This window comes from Conger conger, chromosome 9 (assembly GCF_963514075.1).
Source record: "Conger conger chromosome 9, fConCon1.1, whole genome shotgun sequence".
NCBI classification, from domain to species: domain Eukaryota; kingdom Metazoa; phylum Chordata; class Actinopteri; order Anguilliformes; family Congridae; genus Conger; species Conger conger.
Genome location: NC_083768.1, coordinates 57,516,724 through 57,532,220, shown reverse-complemented (window position 1 = coordinate 57,532,220; position 15,497 = coordinate 57,516,724). Strand labels below are relative to the sequence as shown.

Genomic DNA, 15,497 nt, shown 5'->3' with positions numbered 1-15,497 from the left:
CTACACACCACTAGCACACGTAACATACCACACAGATTAACGGCAGGGCAAACTTCACTGTCTGTTACTGACACACCAGGTAAAATCAGTCCATTTAACGGTCCGTACACCTGAAATCTGCCAGTGAAACCGAGGACGCATTTCAGCTTCGCAACTTCAGAACAGAAAAGCAAATGCACATGATTGGCATAACACGCGTGAAAGACCTGAATATTTTAACCAGCTTCGTTTTGACAGATTACTTCCGTGTTTTTAGGTTGAAGTGGAGAACTTTGTCCTGAAGATGGCAGCAGAGTTCCCCTCCAGGAAGGATCAGCTGATCTTCCTCATCAACAACTACGACATGATGCTGAGCGTGCTGATGGTGAGAGGAAGGACAGTTCGAAGCCACATCAGTTACCGACAGCTAGCTTTGAGTGCTGCAGTGGGTACAGTGTGGTCAGTTACCGACAGCTAGCTTTGAGTGCTGCAGTGGGTACAGTGTGGTCAGTTACCGACAGCTAGCTTTGAGTGCTGCAGTGGGTACAGTGTGGTCAGTTACCGACAGCTAGCTTTGAGTGCTGCAGCGGGTACAGTGTGGTCAGTAACCGACAGCTAGCTTTGAGTGCTGCAGCGGGTACAGTGTGGTCAGTTACCGACAGCTAGCTTTGAGTGCTACAGTGGGTACAGTGTGGAGATTGAAACTACGGCACTTGAAGTGGCACATAGATTTGAGGGTACAGTATTAGATGTGGCAGAATGAGGCACATTGAGAATGCCTGACTGACTGATTGACCCTGTGTGGTGAAGTACAGCACTGTGCAAAAGGTTTAGGCAGGTGTGAAGAAATGCTGTAAAATAAGAATGCTTTCAAAAATAGAAATGTTAATAGTTCATTTTTATCAATCAATAAAATGCATGAACAGAAGAAGTGAATGAACAGAACAAAAATCTAAATCAAATCAATATTTGGTGTGACCACCCTTTTCCTTCAAAACTGCATCAATTCTTCTAGGTATACATGCACACAGTTTTTGAAGGAACTCGGCAGGTAGGTTGTTCCAAACATGTTGGAGAACTAGCTGCACTTCTTCTGTGGATTTAGGCAGCCTCAAATGCTTCTGTCTCTTCATGTAATCCCAGACAGACTCGATGATGTTGAGATCAGGGCTCTGTGGGGGCCAAACCATAACTTCCAGGACTCCTTGTTGTTCTTTACACTGAAGATAATTCTTAATGCCATTGGCTGTATGTTTGGGGTCGTTGTCCTGCTACAGAATAAATTTGGGGCCAGTCAGATGCCTCCCTGATGCTATTGCATGATGGATAAGTATCTGTCTGTTCTTCTCAGTACTGAGGAGACCATTAATTCTGACCAAATCCCCAACTCCATTTGCAGAAATGCAGCCCCAAACTTGCACCATGCTTCACTGTTGCCTGCAGACACTCATTCTTGTACGACTCTCCAGCCCTTCGTCGAACAAACTGACTTCTGCTACAGCCAAATATTTCACATTTTGACTCATCAGTCCAGAGAACCTGCTGCCATTTTTCTGCACCCCAGTTCCTGTGTTTTCGTGCATAGTTGAGTCACTTGGCCTTGTTTCCATGTCGGAGGTATGGCTTTTTGGCCGCAATTCTTCCATGAAGACCACTTCTCACCAGACTTCTTTCGCACAGTAGATGGGTGTACCTGGGGCCCACTGATTTCTGCCGATTCTGAGCCGACCACTGCGTCTACGGTCCTCAACATTGCCCGTATCTTTGTGCTTCTTCAGCAGAGCTTGGAAAGCCCTGTCTGTCTTGAGATTTCTGCCTGGGAGAGACCTTGCTGATGCAGTACAACTACCTTGTGTCTTCTTGCTGTGCTCAGTCTTGCCATGGTGTATGACTTCTGACATTAAACTGTCTTCTGCTACCTCACCTTGGAAGCAGAGTTTGGCTATTCTTCACCCCTACACAGCTGTTTCTGTTTCAGTTAATAATTGTGTTGATGATCATTAGCTTCTGTTTGGTATACTTGGTTAATCACACACCTGACTATATACCTACAAAATCCCTGACTTTGTGCAAGTGTACCTAGAAGGATTTATGCTGGTTTGAAGGCGAAGGGTGGTCACACCAAATATTGATTTGTTTTAGATTTTTCTTCTGCTCACTCACTTTGCATTTTGTTAATTGATAAAAATAAACTATTAACATTTCTATTTTTGAAAGCATTCTTACTTTACAGCATTTTTTCCACACCTGCCTAAAACCTTTGCACAGTACTGGACCTGATAACAACATCCCTCTCTCTTCCTCTCTCTCTCCCTCTCTCTCCCTCCCCCCCTTCCCCCCTCCCTCCCCCCCTCCCTCTCTCTCAGGAAAGAGCAGCAGATGACAGTAAGGAAGTGGAGGGGTTTCAGCAGCTCCTCCTGGCTAGGACGCAGGTGGGCAACAAGAACCTACACAGACACACACACACACTAGACTATTTATTTCATTATATATTGAAATACAGTGCTCTTTAAACAAGCTTGTCAGGGAGGTGAGACTATTACATTACATTATTGCCATTTGGCCGACACTCTTATCCAGAGCGACGTACAGTTGATTAGACTGAGCAGGAGACAATCCTCCCCTGGAGCAATGCAGGGTTAAGGGCCCTTGCTCAAGGGCCCAACGGCTGTGCAGGTCTTACTGTGGCTACACAGGGATTAGAACCACCGACCTTGCGTGTCCCAGTCGTTTACAGGCCGCCCCTGTAGCGTAGTGGTTATAATGGATGACTTCAATTACCCAAATATTAACTGGAATTTAGTGACCGGACAGTAATTTTTAGATGTTAGAAATTACCTCTTGTTGACGCAGTATGTCAGTCAGCCTACAAGAGGGCAATCGATTTCACATCTGGTGGTAATGATTCAGACAGAATTTGCAGCATAGAGGTAATGGAACCACTTGGGACAAGTGACCATTCCACAATATGTTTTGATGTATTTTGTAAAATTAAGAGGGGCTCCTCTTAAGTCCCAACTTTGCAACTTTAAAAAGATGCAATCAAATTTCTCCCTCCCTCCCTCTCCCTCCCTCTCAGGAGTTCATTGAGGAGATTCTCTCTTCTCCGTTCGGTGGAATGATTGCGTTTGTGAAGGAGAGCGAGGCGCTGATGGAGAAAGGGCAGCTGGACAGACTGAAGAACGATGAAGGTAAAGAGGTTACCATCGCCCTGATCCCTGTCATTGGCTGCTCCGGAGGCAGAGGGTGGGGTTATGCTTATCCTGGTCCATCTCATTGGCTACTGTGGAGGCAGAGGGTGGGGTTATTATTGCCATGGTCCTCTCACTGTCTCCGTCTCTCTCTCTCGCTCTCCATCTCTCTCTCTCGCTCTCTCTCATCTCTCTCTCTCCCTCTCTCTCATCTCTCTCTTTCTCTTGCTCTCTCTCCATCTCTCTCTCTTGCTCTCTCTCTCCATCTCTCTCTCTCTCTCTCTCTCTCTCTCTCTCTCCATCTCCCTCCCTCCCTCCCTCTCTCAGCTCGGATTACCCAGCTGGTTCGGGGTTTTTCCAGCTCGTGGAAGCAGTCTGTTGAGGCTCTCAGTCAAGATGTCATGAGGTCCTTCACCAACTTCAAAAATGGCACCGGCATCATACAGGTACACTCTTTCATCGTATCGCTCCCTCTCTCTCTCTAACACTTTCTCTCTCACTCCCTCTCTCCCTCTCTTGTCCTCTCTTCCTCTCTCCCTCTCACTCCCTCTCTTCCTCTTGCTCCCCAGGGGGCGCTGACGCAGCTGATCCAGTACTACCACGGCTTCCACAAGGTGCTCTCTCAGCCCGCCTTCCGCAGCCTGGCAGTACGCTCCGAGCTCATCAACCTGCACCACCTCATGGTCGAGGTCAAGAAGCACAAGCCCAACTTCTGAGGAGGGGGCGTGGCCTGGGGGCCAGGGGAGGGGCCAAGAGGTGTGGTCTGGGAGGGGTACGGGGTGTGGTCTGGGAGGGGTAAAGGGTGTGGTCTGGGAGGGGTAAATGGTGTGGTCTGGGAGATAGGGGGAGGGAAAGGGGTCTGGGAGGTCCTTTTCTCCCTCCATCTCTGTTCTTCTCCCCTCCCTCCAGCTCTCATTTCCTTTCCTCTCTAGCTCTCGAGTCTTTCCCACTCTGAGATTTGATTGTGATTATGGACACTATAATCAGAATGAGGGTCACAGGTGTCAGTGTACGAATATCATGTTGATTTAGGGGAGAAGTAAAAGACACTCCATACATACGGTCTGTGTCTGTGCAAATATTTGTGTGGATATAAAATCCACAAATCCATCACGCCATTATTTTGAAACCTGATCGTTCGAGCATACATTTTTTATTTATTCCCCCCCCCTTCACCCCCCATGAGTTGATTGGATGGAATTTCTGATGTAATACTTCATTAAAACAGAGGCATTCCTTTATGAAAAATGTCTTTTCCAATGAGTGTACATACTGTATATCACAGGCTGTTAATACGGCTTATGTTTTTGATGTTTTGATTTCTGTGCTGATGTTGGTGTTCTGGTTTCAGCGCTGTACTTTGAGTACAGGTGCTATGGTGCAAGCTGTACTCCCACGAAAGCGTGCTCCCAGGGGAGAGGTCCCATTTGCTGGGCCTGTAGATACTCCACCTGCTTCTGAAAGTGTGTCCTCTACCTGTACTGTACCTGTGTGTCCTCTGCCTGTACTGCTTCACACGAAATAAAGTTCAGTTAATCATCACTTAATTTTTATTTATTATATATACATTAATACATTCACAATCAAGAAAAAGCCTTGCATACGCTGAAAAACACTTGCATACACTTGCATTTTGCCTGCTGAATAGGTGCAGTGTATAATCTGTGCTGGAGGGTGAGGTGGAAGGTGTCCCTTGTCTGGTGCTTACGGGGGCCTGGACCAGTCCCAGCATATTCATATTGTTTGCTGAAAATGTTGGGGATTTTTTTGTTTTTGTGCTGTGATTTTTTCCATTGTTTTCCCATGACTACTTGCAACTTCAGTCAATATTATCTGTGAAAAATACCCAGCCTTAGTCTTACATAACATTACATGACATTAATGGCATTTGGCAGACGCTCTTATCCAGAGCGACGTACAACAAAGTGCATATCCATAACCAGGGATAAGTGTGCTGAAAGACCCTAGAGGGAATTACAATTTCAACTGCTACCTGTACAACAAAGACCAGGACCAAGGACCAGGGCCTATTTGAATTTCTTTTTTTTTACGAGCAAATAAACAAACAAACAACAAAGCAAAAGTGACCAAACTTAACTATCCAAACACTGCTTACCTAGTCAACTAAAAATACCGATACACAAAGTAAATCACAAGAACATTAACTGAACATCCACTAATATAATTCTGAGGACAGGCATATGAAATCAGTATCAACTTCCACAAAACTTACCCCATGCCTTGGCCACATTAAAACAAATCGATGATCACCCAGTCTCACGTGAGTTTGCATCCAGATGAAAGAGGCACCTCCAGTAGAGGACAAAATTACCCCAGAAAATTGAAATGTTTTATTAAAATATAGTAAATAAGTAATGTTTTGTTTCAGAGTTTCAGACAGAAGTAGCTGAAGAGCATGAGGGCGCTTATGATGGGCGATGTGCCGCTTGCTCTGCCCGCACTTGAATGAGCATCTAAAGGGAAAAAAAAGAGAAAATTCACAAGTTGAACCTGGTGGTTGCGCTGCAGCCTAACAAAGAGCCACAACACCACATCAGCACTTCCCACTACAACACCACATCAGCACTTCCCACTACAACACCACATCATCACTTCCCACTGCAACACCACATCAGCACTTCCCACTGCAACACCACATCAGCACTTCCCACTGCAACACCACATCAGCACTTCCCACTACAACACCACATCAGCACTTCCCACTACAACACCACATCAGCACTTCCCACTGCAACACCACATCATCACTTGGTAAATGGTAAATGGTTGGCATTTATATAGCGCCTTTATCCAAAGTGCTATACAATTGATGCTTCTCATTCACCCATTCATACACACACTCACACACCAACGGCAATTGGCTGCCATGCAAGGCGCCGACCAGCTCGTCAGGAGCATTTAGGGGTTAGGTGTCTTGCTCAGGGACACTTCGACACACCCAGGGCGAGATCGAACCGGCAACCCTCCGACTGCCAGATGACTGCTCTTACTGCCTGAGCCATGTTACCCCACACTTCCCACTACAACACCACTTCCCACTGCAACACCACATCAGCACTTCCCACTGCAACACCACATCAGCACTTCCCACTACAACACCACATCAGCACTTCCCACTACAACTGCTCCTTCACACAAATCTTACCTCTAGGAGCCTGAATTAAACTGCCAATGTGTTACAAATCAAAGGGTTGTGATTGGCCCAATACCCAAGCACATTCTAGGCAGATAGGCCTTCCAGGGCTTGTGTATAAATGCAAGATATGGGCAGTCGTATTTATTTTATTTCATTTGTGCAGAAACCAGAGTATATGTAATGGCAAGTTGACATTAACTTACAGAGCAGCTTGTAGCTTAGTGTCTAAGGTGCATGACTGGGACCCGAAAGGTTGGTGGTTCAAGCCCCGGTGTAGCCATGATAAGATCTGGACAGCTGTTGAGTCCTTGTCCATGGACCTTAACTCCATGTTGCTCCAGGGATGATTGTACACTGCTTAGTCTAATCAACTGTAAGTCACTTTGCATAAAAGTGTCAGCTAAATAACAAATTATTTATTCATAACTTGCCATGAATTATACTCTGGTTTATGCTCTTACAGTCGTATGAAAAAGTTTGACACCCCTGACAATTTCCATTATTTTCATTTATAAATCATTGGGTGTTTGGATCCGCAACTTCATTTTGATCTATCAAATAACTGATGGACACAGTAATATTTCAGTAGTGAAATGAGGTTTATTGGATTAACAGAAAAAAGGGCTGTTGTCTTGTTTAAATATCCAGCCCCGGCGTAACTTCAACTTTGTGACAGATTCTTGAATGTTATTCTCATGATATTGAGTGGAATCCATGTGACCCTCAACTTTAACAAGATTCCCAGTACCGGCACTGCCCCACAGCATGATGGAACCTCCATCAAATTTTACTGTGGGTAGCAAGTGTTTTTCTTGGAATGCTGTGTTCTTTCACTGCCGTGCATAACGCCCCTTGTTATGACAGAATAATTTTGTGTTCCATTTAATCAGTGTTAAGTAGTTACAGGTATTCAAATCAGCAAAATGACAAGGGTGCCCAAATTTATGCACCTGTCTAATTTTGTTTTGATGCATATTGCACATTTTCTGTTAATCCAATAAACCTCATTTCACTTCTGAAATATTCCTGTGTCCATCAGTTATTTGATAGATCAAAATGAAGTTGCAGATCCAAACACCCAATGATTAATAAATGAAAATAATGGAAATTGTCAGGGGTGCCCAAACCTTTTCATACGACTGTACGTTAATATGCCATCAGAATGGCATACTTAATGGTTTTAAAAAATGCAGATCATAGTGAAAAATAAATCATCAAATGTTTTCTGGGAAACAACCAATGAAAATTGGGTATGGATATACATTGGTTATATATTTCCATGAATACTTTCCAGGGCTTTAATTAACCATTGATATGTTAGTTTACTTGAAATGAGTATTTTCAAAGAAGTGTTTCCCCTCACAAAATTGCACTCACCTTGATGTCTCTCAGCCGGCTGCATGGGCTCAGCTTCTGAAAAGACAATGAATTTCAAGATGTTTGAGATCTCATTAAGATGGAAGGCTCCTATTGCTGCCTGCTTCAGCGTTAGTGCTTGTGAAGCTTTCGCTTCTTCACCTCCGCCAGTGCAGTCGCTACGAATACTCCACTGAGACCGGATCCCAGCAACAGGCTCTGAGCCACCCCCACCCCTCCCCCGCACAGAAAACAGTGCCACGCCCAGAAATGTCCCAAACACAAATTTAGGATAATAAATACAGGTAAAGGAGTGGACATACTGCATCATAAATATTCCTAAGCATGGTCATTTTAGAATATTCTCAAGGTAGAAATCCTGCAGAGTATGCCTTTAATACATTTAAGAACTGGACAACCTGAATACCGTACAGGCACTTTAAAGGAAAACGGTTTTTAGGACATAAGAGAATGGTGAAGACAGTAACAGGACAGAGAGCAGTGAAGAAATGAACTACTGTCTATAAAACCATCAACAAACGGTAAAAACAATCCATTAAATAATAAAACAACCAATAAATACAATCAATCCACAGAAACAATAAGACAATAAAACGTGTAACAGTACGACTTAAAAAAAAGAAGTGAAAAGTGCCGTAAAAGGTAAATGGTTGGCATTTATATAGCGCCTTCATCCAAAGCGCTGTACAAGTGATGCTTTGTCACCCCGCTGTCCAACCACACAGCGAAACCAAGCCTGTGCAAAAATACCCCCCAGCAAAAGTTAAAGTTTAAAGTTAATGAAGTTAACATCTCATTTGGGTGGTTAAAGTTTTCTCCAGGATGTGTGTCTTTCTCACCTGGCTCCACGGTGAGGAGAAGAGTGCTAACGGCCAGCCCCTGAGGGTCCAGCACCCTGTAGGTCCCCGAATCTTCCAGCTTCACCTCCGAAAGGATCAGCGCCCCCTCCCTTTCCACCAGACGTCCCTGCCTGCCGCCGACGGCCTTGCCCTCACCCTCGCCCCACCTCCGCCAAATTTCGCCCGCCTTGGCGTCCTTCCCCTGGAACACCACGGTCACATCCTGGGTGGTGTGGAGCTTCAGATGAAGGCGTTCTCCTTCTGCCAGAGTTTTGCTGTCCTTGTGATCTAGGAGGCACAGAGAAAAGAGTCTGTATTCAAAAACGTGGAGGCGGTGTCAAATCTTTTACTTGTAATCCCTCGAGGGACAATTTTAACATAGAAATGTCTTATTAGAGCCAATAACCGGTGTTAGGTGGAAAAAGTGTTTAACAGCTTTATACAATATGCACATCGGGTCCAGCGCTTCCAAAGCGGAGAACAATGCCTTATACTTTGTTACTGGTATTCATGCCCTATGACACATATTTGCTCACATTGCTACAGTTCAGTGGACATTTCCGCTGGTAGACAGCTTCTCTCTGCACATTAGTAGAAGTGGGCACATATTAATGCTTTGCACAAATTACACAGTTAATGCCATATGAGCAATATTTTGTGAGCCAATTAAAATTTTCCCACACTAGGCTTAATCCGTGTCTGAGAGAACTGGCCCAAAATAAAATAAACCCGCCTCCGCACCAACCGCCACTGCCTGACCCCCTTGAGGTTGTTACTGCCCTGGGAATGCTAAAGCACACCTGGGTTCAAATAGTATTCGTCTTGGATTCAAATACTTTTCTGCATTTGACTAACTGGCATGCTTAAATGCACCAGGCAAGGTGCATCAACGGAGAACAGAAACAGAAGAGCATTTGAATCCAAAAGGAATGCATGCCTGGAACCCCGGGCCCGTGCAAAAGCGTCAGCGCCTTAGCACGAACTCTCAGCGCCCAGCCCGGCCACTTTCCCATGTGTGTGCCCCTCTCGCCTTACCCCTGACGTTGAGCTCCACGCTCCTGACGAACCTCCTCCTCCTGCCTCCTGCCTGTACGAAGCTCTCGTACAGCCCCGCATCTGAGAAGCGTACGGCACGCAGGAGCAGAGAGCAGTTGCCCTCCTCCTCGAAACCCTGCAGCCCCACGTCCACCCGCCCCCTGTATTTGGGCGCCTCGAAACGGAGGGGCCCCTCCAGCTCAAAGACACTCTCCATGGGGGTCTCCCACCACAAGTAGGGGTGCTTGGAGGCCTTGGCTGGATCTATGGTGGACCTGCAGTGGCAGGGGAGCGTGACCTCCTGCCCCACCTGGGAGAACACGTCGATGTTGGAGGGGTCGGAGGCTGAGAGAGGGCGGGACAGAACATGAGTTTAGTCTCCTGTCCCAGGGCTAAAATCGGGGGGGGGGGGGGGGGGGGCGGGGGTTTCACCAGGCAGGATTACTGAGTTAGCTGGATAACTATGCTGCAGTAAAGCCCAGAACAGGTCTTTTTCCCATGGTGCACCATGTGGCGTGGGGTGTGGGGTGTCAGGTCAGCATTCAGATTTAAGCCTTACAAAATGGATACTGTTGTGGCAAAAACATGTCATTGGAAATATTATGGAACAGACAGTACATTGTCAAACACACATTAAATTTTATGCAAACATGGTAACAGATCATTTGAATACATTCTATGAATGTGGTTATCACTCCCGTATAAAAAAGAGCACAAAACTGCTTTCCAACTAGCCTTACTGGGACAGTAATTTATAGAGATCAACTCACCTGAAAGGTGAATAAGGGATTGGAGGAGCAGGCATTGCACAGAGGCCCTAGGACAACAGGTATCAGATATTAGGGAGACCTAATATGCTTCAGATCGGGGGGGGGGGGGGGTTCCAGTCCTGGGGGGCCGGTGAGTAGGCAGGTTTTTGTTTCCACCAGTTACTCTGGCTGAATGAGCTAATTGGCCGCATACACAAACACTACATCACTCAGATTAGATCACAGTAAAACCATATCATACAGGGACATACAGGGGCAGTTGGCATGAAAACCAGAAACAGATACGGCCCTAGTTGCCCACCTCTGCTTTGCATTCTGATACAGCCAGCCCTGAATAACCCCATATGCTGGAGGCTTTTCACAACATTGAGATACAGCCTAACACATTGATGTTATCGGTTTACAATTTTGCGCTATGATTCAAGTATGGCATCAGTTAACTTACACTTAGTGGTTAAATGATGTTGTACATACACGCTGCTCTGTTAGCCTGGTGTGTTACTGACCCCGTTGCGCGTACGAGTGAATGCACTTACGATCTCCAACACTCTGCATAAAGAGCGTCTGTTAAATTAACGCAATGCTCAGGTTGCTGACAGTCACGTTATTGGTTCCCAAACGTAAAACCTCTGAGAAATGTGCCCCCCCCCCCCCCCCCATGAGTTAAGTTTTGTTTCCTAAGAGGGACACTCCAGTTCGCAGAAATGAAGTGAAGCCAGTATCGCATTTGCGATGGTCTGTTGAGGGTAATTAATTTAGGTCATTAGAATAGTGCTAGAAAGATAATATATTTAAGACGTAAATGTATGAATAATATTTTTTATTATTAATAAAATAAATAAAACATTTTTATTTATTATAATTATTTAAAACATTTATTAAATTAAATTAAATAATTTAGGTAATTTTAGGTTATTATTAGCGATGTAATTATGCATAGGGATACTCTAGGGATAATGTCCCAACCGTTTACTGGTCTGTGCAATGGGCAAGGAAGTTGGGACATGCGGCTAGCCTAAGCGAAGTCTTTAGTTCGGGTAGCCTACTTACCAGCTCCATACGCTGAGAGGACGCGGCATGGTGTCCAGGCATGTGTCTGTGTCTGCAGTCACTGATTTTCTACGCGTGAAACAGCTGAGGATACCAAGCGAATTCCATGGAAACGAAACCTAGCATGGACGTTTCTTTTCCGTTAAGTTTCGTTTCCAGGCAATGCGGTTTAATAGCTTACTGATAAACCGATCGTTAACATCAGCAAGTCCTGTTTCTGACGTCCACATAAATCGTCCTGTGGTTGAGCATCCGCGGCGAGTGCAGCATATGTCAATAGCTTCGAAAGCGACAACCCCCAGTTATCAAACAATTTCCGCTTTCATTGCAAATGACCGGCGGTCTATTCGACCCTTCCCATCCCAGACAACAATATACCTCAGAACCCCCCTCCCCATTTCTAATACCCTCCGAAGCGCTGAACATGAGGGACGTGTTTTTCACGCTCGCGCTGCTAACGTGGTGTGAGTAGCCTTCAAATTATAATTTTTAAAATTAATATTATAAATAATTGTTTTCATTAATTAACTGTCGGTTGATTGATTGAGTTATCCACTTGACCCTATCAGTTTGTTAGAGATGAGAAAACTAACAATTATTAGCCTATTATTATTATTATTATTATTATTAATAAAGGACTTCCTTTGGGGAACTTCCAAGGAATCTGTCATCTCCCTAGCCTCTTGAGTTTTCTCGAGTGAATATTTCTGAGGAAGTTAGAACAATGCCATTCAGGAGACACCAGGATTATGCCTGTAGTCAAAAGGGTTCAGGAATAGTAGGCATTTTATTTTGGGTAAGTCATTTTCAAGCTTGTGTTAAGAAAAGGAGCTTAAGAACTAACGGACGATATTTAAGTAATTCCAGAACTGTGTGCTAAGAAAGATAAGAAAGATATAGAGGCGCTGGAAAAGGTTCAGAGAAGGGCAACCAGATTGATTTTTAAAATAAAAGATAAGTTATGAGGAAAGACTTGAGATGCTTAATCTCTTTAAGCTTATTAAAAGGAGACTGAACAGAATGAGAGAATGTAGAAGTACAGAATGAGAATGAGCATGGAATAGCATAGTGTGGAATAGCTTGCCAGGACATGTAGTGGAGGCAGAAACACTGGGGGTTTTCAAGACTAGGCTTGATATGGTGCTTGATATTATTTAGGTTTTAGGGAAACTTAGCAGTAGGTACACTTTAGTGGTAGGCTGAATGGCCTGTGCTCGCCAGTATATTATGTTATGTTAAGTTACTGTAAAGGTAAATCTGCGAAAGTTATTTTGTTTTACCTGTTCAGGTGGTGCAGATGAGCTCTCTCCACCATCCGAGTCGATCTTGGTTCGGCTCGGAGAGAATGTCACCCTGCCCTGCAGTGAACCATTCAACCGCAAAATGGTGTGGTTCCATCAGCACTCGGAACAAATGATCGCTCTGACAACAACAGTAAAAACCCGAATTCACAATAAAACAGAAACCAAATGCACCAGTGGTGACTGTGGTCACTTCAGCACACAGGAGGACAAGCGCAGGAAATCTTTCAGCCTGGAAATTTCCGGAGTGACAGAGTCGGACCATGGTCTGTACTACTGTATGGACTTTGAAGGGGATGAAGTCCGTTTCGGAAAAGGAGTTCGGCTGATTCTACCAGGTCAGTGTTCCATCACAGCCTCAGCTGCTTATCGTGTGTCTTTGAGTAATATTAAAAAATACTCCAGAATCCAGCGTTTATTAAAATCAAATAAATAGATAAAATCAGGGTGAAAAGTCCCTCATACAGCACCCAAAATTGACCCTGATAGCATACCACCTGCATAGTAGCCCACAGCTAAAACTTAAATTATTATTGTCATATGATATTTGGCATGTTTTTTGTTGTTGTTTTTTTTGTTTTTTTTTACAATAACACCCAACACTTCCTCAAAGTGAGAATGACATCAAAGGTGTCCTACAGGATACATATGCAATATGTAACACAATAATACTGTCAGATGGGCAGACATAAAATGAGACAATTGATGGGAACTGGGTTGTAGCTTCCACACACACACACACACACACACACACACAGTTCCACAATGAGGCAAAGATGAGGGGATGCTGATCTACTTTGTTGCATCGGTTGTGGGTTCTGAGAGAAATGCATAAATAGTACATACCCATGAAAAGTTGCAAACCAGTGGAAATTAGTGATGACACAGGAAGCGGGGTATACATCTGCCTTTGTCTGAGTAACGCAGCATGGTGGGAGAGCGTGTGGTCACAAACCAAAGAGAATGCATCGGTGGGCCTCGCCCTAGTTTTGCGTTTTTTTTCTTAAAGATAAGGGCAGGGCAGAGGAAACATGCATAGACTCAGGGACGAAGTACAATTGCCAGACTTTAATAATCCAGGCAGGCAGATTGGTCGCTGAATTTGCTTAATCATTTTTCTATTCAGACTCAGGGAGACCGTCTCCAGTCTGCTGGACTCCCCTGGTGTTTATCCCGCTGGTGGTTGCCGTGGTGACCGTGGTGACCGTGTTCTGTGTCTGGGGGCTCTGCTACAGGAGAGGTGAGGCGGCCATCTTGAAGCATATTCAGAGAAGGTGGGTTAGAGCAGGGGGTCCCAGTGTTTCCAAAAAATCAGCCCCTCGACTTGATCAAACTGCTCTATTTTGATGCCTTTGTCCAACACGCACTCTAGGCTGCAATGCAGGGGCGATCCTGCACCCGAGTCCTCTCTCTGTTCCTCATGATGAACCGAAACTGAATGGAAAAAATGACGTGCAGCTTCGTCCGACAGAGAGTCTCATTTCCTTGTAATGAGACACTGTGTCGGCCAAGGAAATAGAAACTTGCAAGTGTCTGGCACTTGCCACTGTTTGGGTCACACCATTGCAAAAAGCAAAATAAAAATAACTGCAGCTACACCATTTAATCCCAGAACCACTCATGAACCATCAGTCATTGGATCAAATGAGTCATTACTTTAGCTCAGGGGGGCACAAAAAGGGCCGATCAGATGGTTAGGTGGCAGGCTGAAAGAGCCAAGGTTGGGAATTTAGCCAGGGCATCAGGGAATCACCGAACCTTTGAAAAGAGTGTCACTGGATCTTTAGTTATTCAGGACCTCGGTTTAACTTTCCATCTGAGAGACGCAAGTCTAGCACGATGTGGACAAGAACAGTGTTTGTTACTATTTGTTTTTTTTTTACCTTTTTTTTTTACCATACCATTCCAGCCACCTGCAGAAACTGTGCGAGACACGATGACAGCATGAAGGTAAGGAACCGGTGATTATTCAAAAAGAATAACAATTAAATGATATGAATGACACACAATAATATTCAATAAGTCAATAAATGATTATGACTACAAATAATAATAGCAATATCATCAATAAATATATTACGTAATTTGTTGTACATTAATCATTCTTTCAATTATTGAAGATGATTATTGCCAATACAAATAATATTAACCATAATCATGATCGCATTTTAATTGTAATACATACATTATGATGATGATGATTATTATTATTGTGACAATCAGTTGAATATACTCATATAATTATTTACATTCATGAGTTAATTGAATGAATTGCAACCTTCAGAATGTCTAAGGAGGTGAGTGAGCAGGGAGAAAGCTGAATAAACGAGTGGAGAAAGCTGAATAAACAAGTGGAGAAACACAATGAACACGGATGCTTCCCTGAGGCATGTGTGACACAGTTCTGAGAGCAGGCCCAGTTGACCTCCATTTTGGATCAAGGTGGCAAGAGGAAAAAACTACTTTGAAAGAGGGTTCATTATAGGGGGTCGGATAGCAGAAGCTTCAGTCACGAATACCGCTCAACTGGCTAGTGTTGCAGTGGAACAGGGACATCTCCATGTATGTATATCCATGGGAAGGATATCAGTAGGGTCAGAAAGATATCAGTAGGGTCAGATATTGCAGTCGAATGTCAAAAGTGTGCAATTGACGACCGTGTTCCAAATAGGTTATTTTGGTAAGCCCATGTGGTTTGGCCTGTATCTAAGCCACTGATACAACGTTGGTCCTCCTGTTGACAAACACCAATAACAGACTTCAAAGGCAACCAAAGGCCCAGAACCAAGACTAGACAC

General features: G+C 44.3%; 2 protein-coding genes across 4 annotated transcripts in view; one reads left to right on the top strand and one right to left on the bottom strand.

Moving 5' to 3' along the window:
* vps52 (VPS52 subunit of GARP complex) overlaps window positions 1–3,914 on the top strand; it is a 19,086-nt gene extending 15,172 nt beyond the window's left edge. For all 3 annotated transcript variants that reach the window (XM_061254225.1, XM_061254224.1, XM_061254223.1), the window contains 5 exons: window positions 257–364; window positions 2,346–2,411; window positions 3,059–3,170; window positions 3,498–3,616; window positions 3,740–3,914. In XM_061254225.1, the coding sequence (XP_061110209.1) occupies window positions 257–364; window positions 2,346–2,411; window positions 3,059–3,170; window positions 3,498–3,616; window positions 3,740–3,886 (552 nt within the window). In that variant the 3' untranslated portion in view covers window positions 3,887–3,914. The remainder of the gene's footprint in view (window positions 1–256; window positions 365–2,345; window positions 2,412–3,058; window positions 3,171–3,497; window positions 3,617–3,739) is intronic.
* Window positions 3,915–7,453: 3,539 nt separating this feature from the next.
* LOC133137992 (uncharacterized) lies at window positions 7,454–11,435 on the bottom strand. Its single transcript, XM_061256436.1, has 5 exons — window positions 11,399–11,435; window positions 10,349–10,395; window positions 9,579–9,923; window positions 8,544–8,831; window positions 7,454–7,740 (listed from the first exon to the last, which is right to left on the bottom strand). Exons 1-5 carry the CDS (start codon window positions 11,425–11,427, stop codon window positions 7,595–7,597), a joined length of 855 nt encoding a protein of 284 aa, XP_061112420.1. The 5' UTR covers window positions 11,428–11,435; the 3' UTR covers window positions 7,454–7,594.
* Between the last annotated feature and the right edge of the window lie 4,062 nt (window positions 11,436–15,497).